General features: G+C 50.0%; 1 protein-coding gene across 1 annotated transcript in view; it reads left to right on the top strand.

The window, feature by feature from the left end:
* dnah2 (dynein, axonemal, heavy chain 2) overlaps positions 1-16,318 on the top strand; it is a 229,307-nt gene that overhangs the window by 155,312 nt on the left and 57,677 nt on the right. The window contains exons 45-55 of the mRNA XM_065021857.1: positions 3,229-3,381; positions 3,689-3,780; positions 4,024-4,222; positions 6,435-6,659; positions 6,824-6,928; positions 10,993-11,181; positions 11,368-11,453; positions 11,896-12,026; positions 12,342-12,491; positions 14,172-14,339; positions 15,205-15,365. Of these exons, the coding sequence (XP_064877929.1) occupies positions 3,229-3,381; positions 3,689-3,780; positions 4,024-4,222; positions 6,435-6,659; positions 6,824-6,928; positions 10,993-11,181; positions 11,368-11,453; positions 11,896-12,026; positions 12,342-12,491; positions 14,172-14,339; positions 15,205-15,365 (1,659 nt within the window). The remainder of the gene's footprint in view (positions 1-3,228; positions 3,382-3,688; positions 3,781-4,023; positions 4,223-6,434; positions 6,660-6,823; positions 6,929-10,992; positions 11,182-11,367; positions 11,454-11,895; positions 12,027-12,341; positions 12,492-14,171; positions 14,340-15,204; positions 15,366-16,318) is intronic.

Raw genomic sequence — 16,318 nt, 5'->3', positions numbered from 1 at the left:
TTTAGAAGCTTCTGATAGGCTAATTGACATCATTTGAGTCAATTGGAGGTGTACCTGTAGATGTATTTCAAGGAATACCTTCAAACTCAGTCCCTCTTTGCTTGACATCATGGGGAAATCAAAAATAATCTAATCAGCCAAAACCTCAGAAAAAAAATTGTAGACCTCCACAAGTCTGGTTCCTCATTGGGAGCAATTTACAACACCTGAAGGTACCACGTTCATCTGTACAATAGTATGCAACAATAGTATGCAAGTATAAACACCATGGGACCGCGCAGCCGTCATACTGCTCAGGAAGGAGATGTGTTCTGTCTCCTAGAGATGAACGTACTTTGGTGCGAAAAGTGCAAATCAATCCCAGAACACCAGCAAAGGACCTTTTGAAGATGCTGGAGGAAACAGGTACAAAAGTATCAATAGTAAAACGAGTCCTATATCGACATAACCTGAAAGGCCGCTCAACAAGGAAGAAGCCACTACTCCAGAACCGCCATGAAAAAGCCAGACTACGGTTTGCAACTGCACATGGGGACAAAGATTGTACTTTTTGGAGAAATGTCCTCTGGTCTGATGAAACAAAAATAGAATTGTTTGGCCATAATGACCATCATTATGTTTGGAGGAAAAAGGGGAGGCTTGCAAGCCGAAGAACACATCCCAACCGTGAAGCACGGGGGTGGCAGCATCATGTTGTTGTGGTGCTTTGCTGCAGGAGGGACTGTTGCACCTCACAAAATAGATGGCATCATGTGAAGGAAAATTATGTTAATATATTGAAGCAACATCTCAAGACATCAGTTAAAGCTTGGTCGCAAATGGGTCTTCCAAATGGACAATGACCCCAAGCATACTTCCAAAGTTGTGCAAAATGGCTTAAGGACAACAAAGTCAAGGTATTGGAGTGGCCATCACAAAGCCCTGACCTCAATCCTATAGAACACCTGTGGGCAGAACTGAAAAAGCATGTGCAAGCAAGGAGGCCTTACAAACCTGACTCAGTTACACCAGCTCTGTCAGGAGGAATGGGACAAAATGACCAATCCTACCAAATACTAATTGAGTGTATGTAATCTTCTGACCCACTGGAATTATGATGAAAGAAATAAAAGCTGAAATAAATTAAATCATTCTCTCAACTATCATTCTGACATTTCACATTCTTAAAATAATGTGGTAATCATAACTGACCTAAGACAGGGAATTTTTACAAGGGTTAAATGTCAGAAATTGTGAATAACAGAGTTTAAATGTATTTGGCTATGGTGTATTTAAACTTCCAACTTCAACTGTTTATGTCACTCCCTTTGGTTCCTTCCAGAGGCGTATTGTTCCTGTTTCTGTGTCATGTCTGTGTGCTGTTCGTGTTTACTTGTTTTGTATTGTGTTACGTTTATTTATTAAAATACTCACTCCCTGAACATGCTTCTCGACTCTCAGCACACATCGTTACACAAACCATCTCAATTTGGTTGAGGTCGGGGATTGTGGAGGCCAGGTATTCTGATGCAGCACTCCATCACTCTCCTTTTTGGTCAAATAGTCCTTACACAGCCTGGAGGTGTGTTGGGTCATTGTCCTGTTGAAAAACAAATCATAGTCTCACTAAGCGCAGACCAGATGTGATGGCGAATCGCTGCAGAATGCTGTGGTAGCCATGCTGGTTAAGTGTGCCTTGCTTTCTAAATAAATCACAGACAGTGTCACCAGCAAAGCACCCCCACACCATCACACCTCCTCCTCCATGCTTCACGGTGGGAACCACGCATGCAGAGATCCGTTCACTTCCTCTGCGTCTCACAAAGACACGGCGGTTGAAACCAAAAATCTCAAATGTGGACTCATCAGACCAAAGGACAGATTTTCACCGGTCTAAGTGTCCATTGCTCATGTTTTTTGGGCCAAGCAAGTCTCTTCTTCTCATTGGTGTCCTTTAGTAGTGGTTTATTTGCAGCTGACCATGAAGGCCTGATTCAGACGGTCTCCTCTGAACAGTTGATGTTGAGATGTGTCTGATACTTGAACTGTGTGAAGCATTTATTTGGGCTGCAATCTGCGGTGCAGTTATTCTTTTATTGTACATTTTTTATTTACCCCAATTTCATGGTATTGAATTGGTAGTTACGGTCCCATCGCTACAACTCCCGTGCAGGAGAGGCGAAGGTCGAGAGCCGTGCGTCCTCCGCAACACGACCCAGGCAAGAAGCCGCACTGCTTCTTGACACAATGCCCACTTAACCCGGAAGCCAAATAGGTGCCAGTACTCAATTTGGGTGCCGGTACTATTTATATTTAGCTGCCTGAGCTCCACAGTACTTTTGAGCTAATATTCTATGAGGAGCTCAAGCAGGAGAACATTTGAGGTGCCTGTACTGAGCTCCTGCCCAAGTCAAGCACTGCCGCTGGGTCATATCTCAATAACCCAGCATCAATAACCCAGCATCAATGACCCAGCATCAATAACCCAGCATCACTGACCCAGCACCCAGCATCAATCACCCAGCACCCAGCATCACTAACCCAGCACCCAGTATCACTGACCCAGCATCAATAACCCAGCACCCAGCATCACTGACCCAGCATCAATAACCCAGCATCCAACATCAGTAACCCAGCATCAATAACCCAGCACCCAGCATCGATGACCCAGCACCCAGCATCAATAACCCAGCACCCAGCATCAATTACCCAGCACCAATGACCCAGCACCCAGCATCAATGACCCAGTACCCAGCATCAATATCCCAGCATCAATAACCCAGCACCCAGCATCACTGACCCAGCACCCAGCATCAATAACCCAGCATCGATGACCCAGCACCCAGCATCAATGACCCAGCACCCAGCATCAATAACCCAGCATCAGTAACCCAGCACCCCGCATCAATAACCCAGCATCAATGACCCAGCACCCAGCATCAATAACCCAGCAGTTTTGAAAGAGAACAACACAACTGAATGACCCAACACCTGCAACCCAGGAGTTGGGTCAACCAAACGACCCAACATTTTGTAGAGTATGTGTATTCCTTGTATGGTTCAATAAAGACTCTCTCTCTCTCTCTCTCTCTCTCTCTCTCTCTCTCTCTATTCCCTCTCTATTCTCTCTCTCTCTCTCTCTCTCTCTCTCTCTCTATTCCCCTCCCTGTCTCTCTCTCTCTCTCTCTCTCTCTCTCTCTGTCTATTCCCCCCCTGTCTCTCTCTCTCCCTCCCTGTCTCTCCACCCAGGTGAACCCCTCTGACTCTGACCACTACGGTCGTATGGTTGAGTTGTGGTTCATCTTCAGTCTCATCTGGTCCATCTGTGCCTCGGTCGACGAGGGCGGTCGTAAGACGATCGACAACTTCCTCAGGGAGATGGAGGGTACCTTCCCCAATAAGGTGGGGGCATGAAGACACACACATGAACGAGTGCTCACACACACACACACACACACACACACACACACACACACACACACACACACACAGTGCCTGTCACAATGAAAAAAAATCTTCATTTTATTAACATATGTTTCTAACATATTTCTCTCAATCATTTATGTTTTTGTAGTACAGTATTTTATGCACATTTCAAACACGTTTGAAATCCATTTCTAGGTTTATATTACCATACAGTATATTGACTGTATTTATGCACAGATGTTGAACTGTGTCACTGATGTCTTGTTTTATTTGTCCCTTCCAGGACACCATCTATGAGTACTATGTGGACACGAAGAACAAGACCTGGGCCTCCTTTGAGGACAAGCTGCTCAAGGGCTGGCGCTACCCCGCCAAGTGAGTATGTGTGTGTGTTCGTGTGCGTGTGTGTCCGTGTGTGTGTGTGTGTGTGTGTGTGTGTGTGCGTGCGTGCACGTGCCCTGGTCTGGCTGTGGTATTGTAAAGCGGTGTGTTTGATTTTATTCTGTTGTTTATCTGTCCTCTCTATCTCTTCTCTCAATATCATCCATCCATCTTGTCACCTTACCCAACCTCCATTCATCTCTTTCCATCCCATCCTTCCCTCTCTCCCTCCCCCAGTGCTCCGTTCTACAAGATCATGGTTCCCACGGTGGACACGGTGCGTTACAACTTCCTGGTGCGTGCTCTGGTGACGGGGCAGTACCCGGTGTTGATGACGGGTCCGGTGGGCACGGGGAAGACCTCGGTGGCACAGAGTGTTCTGCAGGGACTGGACTCCTCCAAGTGGGCGGTCCTCACTGTCAACATGTCCTCACAGGTGAGACAGGACCGACAAACCTCGAAACAACCTCCCTGGAACCTTCCATCAATCCCCAAACCACCTAGCTGTGACATATCAGTAACTTCACAGTAAACGCCCACACTAACCTTCATGTAACCTTCCACCAAACCAGCACAACCTTCCACCAACCTCTCAGCTTCCTCCAACCACAGTCTTGTCACGCTAAGTTCTATATAACGGGACATGTTACACTATTTATGCCAAACAAAATGTTCAATGTCTATTATTAAGATTTCACTGTAGATCCTACATTACACTGTTCATGTGAGGCTTAGATATTGTAAAGCCATAATCTCCAGCTAAAAATACTTTGGACCAGCCGCCACAGCTTCCAGAGGCAGAGTAGGGGGAATAAACTATGATTAAAGTGAGTGCAGGTGTGTGTGTGTGTGTGTGTGTGTGTGTGTGTGTGTGTGTGTGTGTGTGTGTGTGTGTGTGTGTGTGTGTGTGTGTGTGGTTTGCTACACCGGGTTGAACAGCCTTCACTTCAGCTCAGGTTCCTACCATTTCAGAGTACACGGCTCTCACTCACTCGCAAGGCGCCGAAATTAGTCACGTACGTCGGGCTGCACGGCCCACCGCCCACCAACCCTGATGCACACACACACACACACACACACACACACACACACACACACACACACACACACTCATTACATTACAGGAGGTTGTGTGATGGAAGTCCTCATAAAAGCAGCACCACCATTATCATTATCCATCACATCCAACCATTATCATTAACATCACCTGGATAACTTGGGAAGGGGGGGGTTTGGCGGTAAAGTTGGAGAGAGAGACCATCCACTCTGTGTCCGTCGGTCCATCCATCTACTGTTCACTCTGTGAACCCCTCTCTGGCTCGGTCAGTCGTCTGCTGTTCCCTTTTCACTGATGTAAACCTCTTTTACTCTGGCTAATACTTCTCTTCCTGTAGCTACCTTATCCCTTGTACTCTTTATAACCCCTCTCTCTATCGCTTTCTCTCACACACACCCGACCGGCCCCTCTCTCTATCGCTTTCTCTCACACACACACCCGACCGGCCCCTCTCTCTATCGCTCTCTCTCAAACACACCCGACCGGCCCCTCTCTCTATCGCTCTCTCTCACACACACCCGACCGGCCCCTCTCTCTATCGCTCTCTCTCACACACACCCGACCGGCCCCCTCTCTATCGCTCTCACACACACCCGACCGCCCCTCTCTCTATCGCTTTCACACACACCCGACTGGCCCCTCTCTATCGCTTTTCTCACACACACCCGACCGGCCCCTCTCTCTATCGCTCTCTCTCACACACACCCGACGGCCCCTCTCTCTATCGCTCTCTCTCATACACACCCGACCGGCCCCTCTCTCTATCGCTTTCTCTCACACACACCCGACCGGCCCCTCTCTCTATCGCTCTCCCTCACACACCCGACCGGCCCCTCTCTCTATCGCTCTCTCTCATACACACCCGACCGGCCCCTCTCTATCGCTTTCTCTCACACACCCGACCGGCCCCCTCTCTCTATCGCTCTCTCACACACACCCGACCGCCCTCTCTCTATCGCTTTCTCTCACACACACCCGACCGGCCCCTCTCTCTATCGCTCTCTCTTGACGGCCCCTCTCTCTATCGCTCTCTCTCATACACACCCGACCGGCCCCTCTCTCTATCGCTTTCTCTCACACACACCCGACCGGCCCCTCTCTCTATCGCTCTCCCTCACACACACCCGACCGGCCCCTCTCTCTATCGCTCTCTCTCATACACACCCGACCGGCCCCTCTCTCTATCGCTCTCTCTCTCACACACCCGACCGGCCCCTCTCTCTATCGCTCTCTCTCTCACACACCCGACCGGCCCCTCTCTCTATCGCTCTCTCTCTCACACACCCGACCGGCCCCTCTCTCTATCGCTCTCTCTCTCACACACCCGACTGGCCCCTCTCTCTATCGCTCTCCCTCACACACACCAGACCGGCCCCTCTCTCTATCGCTCTCTCTCTCACACACCCGACCGGCCCCTCTCTCTATCGCTCTCCCTCACACACACCCGACCGGCCCCTCTCTCTCACTCTCACTCACACACACACACACACACACACACACACACACACACACACACACACAGTCCCCCTCTATCCCCTCTGTCTCCCTATCTAACCAGTCCCCCCACTCCCCTCTGTCTCCACCTGTTCAGACCACGTCCAACAACGTACAGGCCATCATTGAGAGTCGTGTGGAGAAGAGGACTAAAGGTGTATATGTGCCTGTGGGCGGTAAGCGCATGCTGGCCTTCCTGGACGACCTGAACATGCCGGCAAACGACGACTTTGGCTCCCAGCCTCCGCTGGAGCTGCTCCGCCTCTGGATCGACTATGGCTTCTGGTACGACCGGCAGAAACAGACCCTCAAGTGTGTCAAGGTGAGATGAGGGGGGGGGCTCGTTATTACTAAGAACTTAGTTCCCTCCCCTTATGTATCTATTTTTAGGTATTTTGTTTTCGGACAGTTGTGTATGTGTTGAATTAATCTTTCGGTTTATGTGTGTGTGTGTGTGTGTGTGTGTGTGTGTGTGTGTGTGTACAGGACATGTTCCTGCTGGCGTCTATGGGTCCACCCGGTGGGGGGAGGACTCACATCTCAGGCCGCCTGCAGAGCCGCTTCAACCTCATCAACATGACCTTCCCTACTGTCAGTCACACACACACACATAACCACACACACAAACACATAACCACACACAACCACATAACCACACACACACACAACCACATAACCACACACACACACACAACCACATAACCACACACACACACACAACCACATAACCACACACACACACACACATAACCACACACACAACCACATAACCACACACACACACACAACCACATAACCACACACACACACACACATAACCACACACACACACAACCACATAACCACACACACACACACACACACACACACACACACACCACATAACACACACACAACCACATAACCACACACACACACACACACACACACACACAACCACACACACACACACACACACACACACACACACACACAACCACATAACCACACACACACACACACATTTATTCAGCTTCTGCTCAATGCTGCTTTCTCCTCCTCTGCAATCTTTCCCCTCCTTTCCCCTCTCCTTTTCTCTGCTAGCCACCTCCCTCCTTCTTCATCGCCTACATTCCTAACCACCTCTTTTTCTCCTCTTCCCCTCCCTGTCCTCTTCATCTCCTTCTCCTCTTCTCTCCCTGTCCTCCTCATCTCCTTCTCCTCTTCTCTCCCTGTCCTCCTCATCTCCTTCTCCTCTTCTCTCCCTGTCCTCCTCATCTCCTTCTCCTCTTCTCTCCCTGTCCTCCTCATCTCCTTCTCCTCTTCTCTCCCTGTCCTCCTCATCTCCTTCTCCTCTTGTCTCTCTGTCCTCCTCATCTCCTTCTCCTCTTCTCTCCCTGTCCTCTTCATCTCCTTCTCCTCTTCTCTCCCTGTCCTCCTCATCTCCCTCTCCTCTTCTCTCCTTGTCCTCCTCATCTCCTTCTCCCCTTCTCTCCCTGTCCTCCTCATCTCCTTCTCCTCTTCTCTCCCTGTCCTCCTCATGTCCTTCTCCTCTTCTCTCCCTGTCCTCCTCATCTCCTTCTCCTCTTCTCTCCCTGTCCTCCTCATCCCCTTCTCCTCTTCTCTCCCTGTCCTCCTCATCTCCTTCTCCTCTTCTCTCCCTGTCCTCCTCATCTCCTCTCTCTCTTCTCTCCCTGTCCTCCTCATCTCCTCTCTCTCTTCTCTCCCTGTCCTCCTCATCTCCTCTCTCTCTTCTCTCCCTGTCCTCCTCATCCCCTTCTCCTCTTCTCTCCCTGTCCTCCTCATCTCCTCTCTCTCTTCTCTCACTGTCCTCCTCATCTCCTCTCTCTCTTCTCTCCCTGTCCTCCTCATCCCCTCCCTCTCTTCTCTCCCTGTCCTCCTCATCCCCCCTCCTCATCCCCTCTCTCTCTTCTCTTCTGTGTGTTTCAGGTCAGTCAGTATCACTGCAGAGCCATGTTTCCTGATAATGAGTCTGTTCTTTCTCTGACACGTTATCCTCCATCATCCTCTCTCTCTCTCTCTCTCTCTCACCCCACCCACACTCTCTCTCTCTCTCTCTCTCTCTCTCTCTCTCTCTCTCTCTCTCGCTCTCTCTCACCCCACCCTGTCTCTCTCTCTCTCTCTCTCTCTCTCTCTCTCTCTCTCTCTCTCTCGCTCTCTCTCACCCCACCCTGTCTCTCTTTCTCTCTCTCTCTCTCTCTCTCTCTTCTCTCTCTCTCTCTCTCTCTCTCTCTCTCTCTCTCACCCCACCCTGTCTCTCTCTTCTCTCTCTCTCTCTCTCTCTCTCTCTCTCTCTCTCTCTCTCTCTCTCTCTCTCTCTCTCCACCCTCTCTCTCTCTCTCTCTCTCTCTCTCTCTCACCCCACCCACACTCTCTCTCTCTCTCTCTCTCTCTCTCACCCCACCCTGTCTCTCTTTCTCTATCTCTTTCTCTTCATCTCAGCAGAATTCCCCTGATTATCCTTATGGTGATGATGATAATGACAACAAGTAAAATGTGCCACTGCACCCTCATTTAGAAGACAGGAAAAGCATGCTGGATGGGATGTCTCCTTTTCCTTTCATTTTTCTGTCGGCTTCTCCCTTTTCTCTCTCTCTGACGTCTCTTTTTTGATCACTCCTCCACCTACCTCCCACCTCACCCCTCTTCTCTCCTCATCTTTCTTTTCAATTATCACTCTTCTTCTGCTCTGAGTTATGTCTCCATCTGATCTGTTCTCACTTTCTCCCTCTTTCTCCTCTCGAACCGTCTCTCCTCTGACATGTGTCCTCCTTCACTCCTTTCTCTCATTCTCTCATCTGTTGCATCCTTCCTCTCTCCCCTGCTCTCTCCATCCTCTTCCTCTATCCTCTCCCCTGCTCTCTCCATCCTCTTCCTCTATCCTCTCCCCTGCTCTCTCCATCCTCTTCCTCTATCCTCTCCCCTGCTCTCTCCATCCTATTCCTCTATCCTCTCCCCTGCTCTCTCCATCCTCTTCCTCTATCCTCTCCCCTGCTCTCTCCATCCTCTATCCTCTCCCCTGCTCTCTCCATCCTCTTCCTCTCCTCTGCTCTCTCCATCCTCTTCCTCTCCTCTCCCCTGCTCTCTCCATCCTCTTCCTCTATCCTCTCCCCTGCTCTCTCCATCCTCTTCCTCTATCCTCTCCCCTGCTCTCTCCATCCTCTTCCCCTCCTCTCCCCTGCTCTCTCCATCCTCTTCCCCTCCTCTCCCCTGCTCTCTCCATCCTCTTCCTCTCCTCTCCCTTGCTCTCTCCATCCTCTTCCTCTCCTCTCCCCTGCTCTCTCCATCCTCTTCCTTTATCCTCTCCCCTGCTCTCTCCATCCTCTTCCTCTCTCCCCCTGCTCTCTCCATCCTCTTCCTTTATCCTCTCCCCTGCTCTCTCCATCCTCTTCCTCTCCCCTTGCTCTCTCCATCCTCTTCCTCTCCTGCTCTCTCCATCCTCTTCGTCTATCCTCTCCCCTGCTCTCTCCATCCTCTTCCTCTATCCTCTCTCCATCCTCTTCGTCTATCCTCTCCCCTGCTCTCTCCATCCTCTTCCTCTATCCTCTCTCCATCATCTTCGTCTATCCTCTCCCCTGCTCTCTCCATCCTCTTCCTCTATCCTCTCTCCATCCTCTTCCTCTATCCTCTCCCCTGCTCTCTCCATCCTCTTCCTCTATCCTCTCCCCTGCTCTCTCCATCCTATTCCTCTATCCTCTCCCCTGCTCTCTCCATCCTCTTCCTCTATCCTCTCCCCTGCTCTCTCCATCCTCTATCCTCTCCCCTGCTCTCTCCATCCTCTTCCTCTCCTCTGCTCTCTCCATCCTCTTCCTCTCCTCTCCCCTGCTCTCTCCATCCTCTTCCTCTATCCTCTCCCCTGCTCTCTCCATCCTCTTCCTCTATCCTCTTCCCTGCTCTCTCCATCCTCTTCCCCTCCTCTCCCCTGCTCTCTCCATCCTCTTCCCCTCCTCTCCCCTGCTCTCTCCATCCTCTTCCTCTCCTCTCCCTTGCTCTCTCCATCCTCTTCCTCTCCTCTCCCCTGCTCTCTCCATCCTCTTCCTTTATCCTCTCCCCTGCTCTCTCCATCCTCTTCCTCTCTCCCCCTGCTCTCTCCATCCTCTTCCTTTATCCTCTCCCCTGCTCTCTCCATCCTCTTCCTCTCCTCTCCCTTGCTCTCTCCATCCTCTTCCTCTCCCCCTGCTCTCTCCATCCTCTTCGTCTATCCTCTCCCCTGCTCTCTCCATCCTCTTCCTCTATCCTCTCTTCATCCTCTTCGTCTATCCTCTCCCCTGCTCTCTCCATCCTCTTCCTCTATCCTCTCTCCATCATCTTCGTCTATCCTCTCCCCTGCTCTCTCCATCCTCTTCCTCTATCCTCTCCCCTGCCTCTCTTATCAATTTTCACACTTTCTCTCTCTCAACTCGGTCAGGTGTACATGTTTACTCCTCTTTCACTCCTCTCCCCCTCTCCAAGAGTCTCAGATCAAGCACATCTATGTCACTATGATCACTCAGAAGCTCTTGTGCTCTCCCTTCCTCTCCTCCTGCACCCCCGCTCTCCTCTTTCATCCCTCCCTCCCTCACCTCCCCCTTCCTCTCCTCCTGCACCCCCGCTCTCCTCTTTCATCCCTCCTTCCTTCCCTCCCTCACCTCACCTCTCCTCTCCTCTCTCTCCAGGAGTCTCAGATTAAGCGTATCTATGGTACTATGATCAACCAGAAGCTGCAGGAGTTTGAGGAGGAGGTGAAGCCTATAGGTTCCGTCCTGACTCAGGCCACCTTGGAGCTCTACTACTCTACCGTCGCCCGCTTCCTGCCCACACCCGCCAAGATACACTACCTCTTCAACCTCAGAGACATCTCCAGGGTAGGGTCTACACACACACACACACACGCCATGACATACACACACGCGCGCGCGAGTCGTACTGAATGCGTCGACTCTCACTCAATCTCTCTTAATCCTGGTGTTCAGTGTCTGGGGTTTAGGCATAGATGAACAGTGGACTTGTGTTTCTGTGCGTCAATAAGCTGTCGTCTCCTCCTCGTCAAGGTGTTCCAGGGTTTACTGCGAGCTCACAGAGACTTCCACGACACCAAGCAGAGCATCACCAGACTGTGGATACACGAGTGCTTCAGGTATACTGCTCTCTATCCCTCGTTATACACTGGCTGGTTCCAGCCCTGAATGCTGATTGGCGGTCAGTCATGGTATACAACGGGTTTGACAAAACAGTTATTTTTACTGCTCTACTTACTTTGGTAACCAGTTATAAAATAGTAATAAGGCACCTCAGAGGTTTGTGGTAGATGGCCAAATATACCAGGGCTAAGGGCTGTATCCAGGCACTCCGCGTTGCGTCGTGCCTAAGAACAGCCCTTAGCCGCGATGTATTGGCCGTATACCACACCCCGTCGGGGCAGCTTAAATATATTATAATAAGACATAGGATAAGAGAAGCATTCATTGTACCCAAGGAGACAATAGTCTCTACCACTACAGTATATACTGTGTACATTCTGTCTGCCTGGGGTGACATGCAGCACGGACTCCTCCGGTCTCCTCTCTCCCCATCCCCAGGGTGTTCTCAGACCGTCTGGTGGACCAGAGTGACACAGAGGCCTTCGTAGGGCTGCTGGCTGAGAAACTAGGCTCTCTGTTTGAACTCACCTACCACAGCATCTGCCCCAACAAACAACCACCCATATTCGGTACTAACAAACGCTCACTCGTGGTATCACACACACACACACACATACACACACACATACAGGGGACTGGGAGGATGGGATGGATTGTTCTTTAACTAGTCTGAGTGATGAATGGATGTGTGTGTACATTGACAAGCGGACTGGATGAAGGATCGATTTAGGTATTGATTGATGAGTGGTTTGTAATTAGTAGACTGGTTGGTTGGTTGATTGATTACAACAGCTCTGTCTCCCGAGAGTTGTTCACAGACGTCTTGTATGTCAATATAACTACGTGTGTGTGTTTGCGCGCGTGTGTCTCTCTCTCTCTCTCAGGGGACTTCCTGAAGGAGCACCGTGTGTATGAGGATCTAGTGGACTTGAAGACGTTGAAGGGTTTCATGGAGTCTCAGCTGGAGGACTACAACCTGACCCCTGGAGTGGTACCCATGTCCCTGGTGCTGTTCAGGGACGCCGTAGAACACGGTGAGTAGTAGGACAGATCGATTGTCTATGATGATAATCATAGTCAGTTTAGCCAGTATAGTCAGTATAGTACGTATGAATACTGCGTTCAATACTGCGTTCTTACATCAGCTGATACATCATGCTGTACAGAAACCCAGCCTAAAACCCCAAACAGTAAGCAATGCAGGTGTAGAAGCACGGTGGCTAGGAAAAAATTCCCTTGAAAGGCCAGAACCTAGGAAGAAACCTAGAGAGGAACCAGGCTCTGAAGGATGGCCAGTCCTCTTCTGGCTGTGCCGGGTGGAGATTATAACAGAACATGGCCAAGATGTTCAAACGTTCATAGGTGACCAGCAGGGTCAAATAATAATAATCACAGTGGTTGTAGAGGGTACAACAGGTCAGCACCTCAGGAGTAAATGTCAGTTGGCTTTTCATAGCCGATCATTGAGAGTATCTCTACCGCTCCTGCTGCCTCTAGAGAGTTGAAAACAGCAGGTCTGGGACAGGTAGCACGTCCGGTGAACAGGTCAGGGTTCCATAGCCGCAGGCAGAACAGTTGAAACTGGAGCAGTAGCACGGCCAGGTGGACTGGGGACAGCAAGGAGTCATCATGCCAGGTAGTCCTGAGACATGGTCCTAGGGCACAGGTCCTCACACATACACACACACACACACACACACACACACACACACACACACACACAGAGAGAGAATACTTAAATTCACACAGGACACCGGATAAGACACATAAGCCCCCCAGCACATAAACTACAGCAGCATAAATACTGGAGGCTGAGACAGGAGGGGTCGGGAGATACTGTGGCCCCATCCGATGATACCCCCGGACAGGGCCAACCAGGCAGGATATAACCCCACCCACTTTGCCAAAGCACAGCCCCCACACCACTAGAGGGATATCTTCAACCACCAACTTACCATCCTGAGACAAGGCCGAGTATAGCCCACAAAGATCTCCGCCACGGCACAACCCAAGGGGGGCGACAACCAGACAGGAAGATCACGTCAGTGACTCAACCCACTCAAGTGACGCACCCCTCCTAGGGACGGTATGGAAGAGCACCAGTAAGCCAGTGACTCAGCCACTGTAATAGGGTTAGAGGCAGAGGGGAACCGGCCAGGCAGAGACAGCAAGGGCGATTCGTCGCTCCAGAGCCTTTGCGTTCACCTTCCCACTCCTGGGCCTGACTACACTCAATCATATGACCCACTGAAGAGATGAGTCTTCAATGAAGTTAAAGGTTGAGACCGAGTCTGCGTCTCTCACATGGGTAGGCAGACCATTCCATAAGCTGTTTACTAAGAAATTCTAGGGACAGTAAGGAGGCCTGCGTCTTGTGACCCTAGGGTACGTGTAGGTACGTACGGCAGGACCAAATCGGAAAGATAGGTAGGAGCAAGCCCCTGTAATGCTTTGTAGGTTAGCAGTAAAACCATGAAATCATCCCTTGCCTTAACAGGAAGCCAGTGTAGAGAGGCGAGCACTGGAGTACATCCTGTTAGAACACATCCCTGGTGTTTGGTCTCACCTTTTCATTACTTTGGCTCTTACTTCCCATCAAGAAAATATCTTCATTTTCATATCTTACCAATGAGTCAGGTTAGGGATGGGTGTTGGTGTCTAGCTTTGCTGAGCATACAAACAATGTGTGTGTGTGTGTGTGTGTGTTCCCTCAGTAACCCGTGTGGTGCGTGTGATCAGCCAGCCCAGAGGGAACATGCTGCTGGTGGGCATCGGGGGCTCAGGCAGACAGAGCCTTTCCAAGATGGCCGCCTCCATCTGTGAGTACCTGGTCTTCCAGGTGGAAGTCACCAAGCAGTACCGCAAGCAGGAGTTCAGAGAGGGTAAGAGACCATTAAACATGACCTAGTACCAGCACATGGGTTGTAATACTTTTTGAAATCATTTCAAATACTTCATCTGAGCTCGATTGAGCTTGCCTAGCACAATGGAACCAATGAGGGGGAGACTTTCTAGTCAACTGCACTACAGAGGTATGAGACAGAGGTATATATTTGGACCTGTTCTGCAAGAGAAATTTGTCAAATTTGGTTGATCTGCCAACAGCAAGGCATTTGTTTAGAACAGGGGTCTTCAACCTTTTCTTGTCCAGGGACCCCATCCCAGGAAAACCCGGCAACACAGGGACCCCCATCATGTTATCCCCCCCCCCCCCAAAGAAATTAATGTCTTGTCTTATCATCAGGTGAATGATAATGGAAAGGATATCAAATCAACATTTCAAATGAATAGAAGTCATTTATTCTGTTGTTGCTAGCAACATTCTTATTATTACATTTTTTTCGCAGACCCCCTGCAGTACATCTGCGGGACCCCCTGTTGAATACCTCTGGTTTAGAACATAATTGCACTGAATTACAGCACACTGCTCAGGGCTGCTCGCTCCCTGAGCGTTTAATATGAATTGAGTCAGACTGATAGCCTTACGTTCTGCTCTAATTGAAGAAAACACTTTCATTAGATGGCATTTTCCTCTGTTTGTTTGTTGTTAGTTTATATTTTAGTTGCTTTTCAACTGGTGCAGTTATTTTGATTGTTCAGGAATGTCCTACTTTGTTGAGTCAGATTCTACGCCTAGAACCTTAACCAAAATACTTTTGTCGTGATCACAACCCGGCAACACGCATGCACACACACACGCACACACACATCCTTGAGTCTTCTCCTCCCATGCATGTCTCCTCCCAGACATAAAGAAGTTGTATCGTCTGACGGGTGTGGACAACAAGCCCACCGTGTTCCTGTTCAACGACACCCAGATAGTAGACCAGTCTTTCCTGGAGGACATCAACAACATCCTCAGCTCTGGAGAGGTGCCCAACCTCTACAAACAGGACGAGTTTGAAGAGGTACGATTACTAAACAGGGTTTTTCATACAATGCAACGTTTGCATCTGTTATTTTGAAAGGGGGACTTTACACAGGTGCTAGTGCACTGAGTGTACAAAACATTAAGAACACCTTTCTAATATCGAGTTGCTGCCCCTCCCCCCACCTCCCACTTTTGCCCTCAGAACAGCCTCAGTTTGTTGGGGCATGGAGTCTACAAGGTGTTGAAAGCATTCCACAGGGATGTTGGCCCATGTTGACTCCGATGCTTCCCACACTTGTGTCAAGTTGGCTTTGGGTGGTGGACCATTCTTGATGCACGTGGGAAACTGTTCAGCGGGAAAAACCCAGTAGTGTTGCAGTTCCTGACACTGAAACACACTGTTGTACACGGTGATCCAGGGCACCCCAAACATGCTCAATGGGTGACATGTCTGGTGAGTATGCAGGCCATGGAAGAACTATGACATTTTCAGCTGTGGTTGAGCAGGAATTGTGTACAGATCCTTGCGACAAGAGGTCATGCATTATCATGAAACATGAGGTGATGGCGGCGGACGAACGGCATGAGAATGGGCCTCAGGATCTTGTCATGGTATCTCTGTGCATTCAAATTCCCCGTCGATAAAATGCAATTGTGTTCGTTGTCCGTAGCTTTTGCCTGCCCGTACCATAACCCCTCAGCCACCATGGGGCACTCTGTTCACAGTGTTGACATCAGCAAACTGCTCAACCACACAACGCCATACACGCTGTCTGCCATCTGCCCAGTACAGTTGAAACCAGGATTCATCCGTGAAGAGCACACTCTAAAGCGTGCCACTGTCCATCGAAGGTGAACATTTGGCCGCTGAAGTCGGTTACGGTGCCGAACTGTAGTCAGGTTAAGACCCTGGTAAGGATGACAAGCATGCAGATGAGCTTCACTGAGACAGTTTATGACAGTTGGTGCAGAAATTCTTTGGTTATGCAA

The sequence above is a fragment of the Oncorhynchus nerka genome, linkage group LG8 (genome assembly GCF_034236695.1).
Source record: "Oncorhynchus nerka isolate Pitt River linkage group LG8, Oner_Uvic_2.0, whole genome shotgun sequence".
Classification (NCBI taxonomy): domain Eukaryota; kingdom Metazoa; phylum Chordata; class Actinopteri; order Salmoniformes; family Salmonidae; genus Oncorhynchus; species Oncorhynchus nerka.
This window is presented reverse-complemented; position numbering and strand designations above follow the sequence as displayed.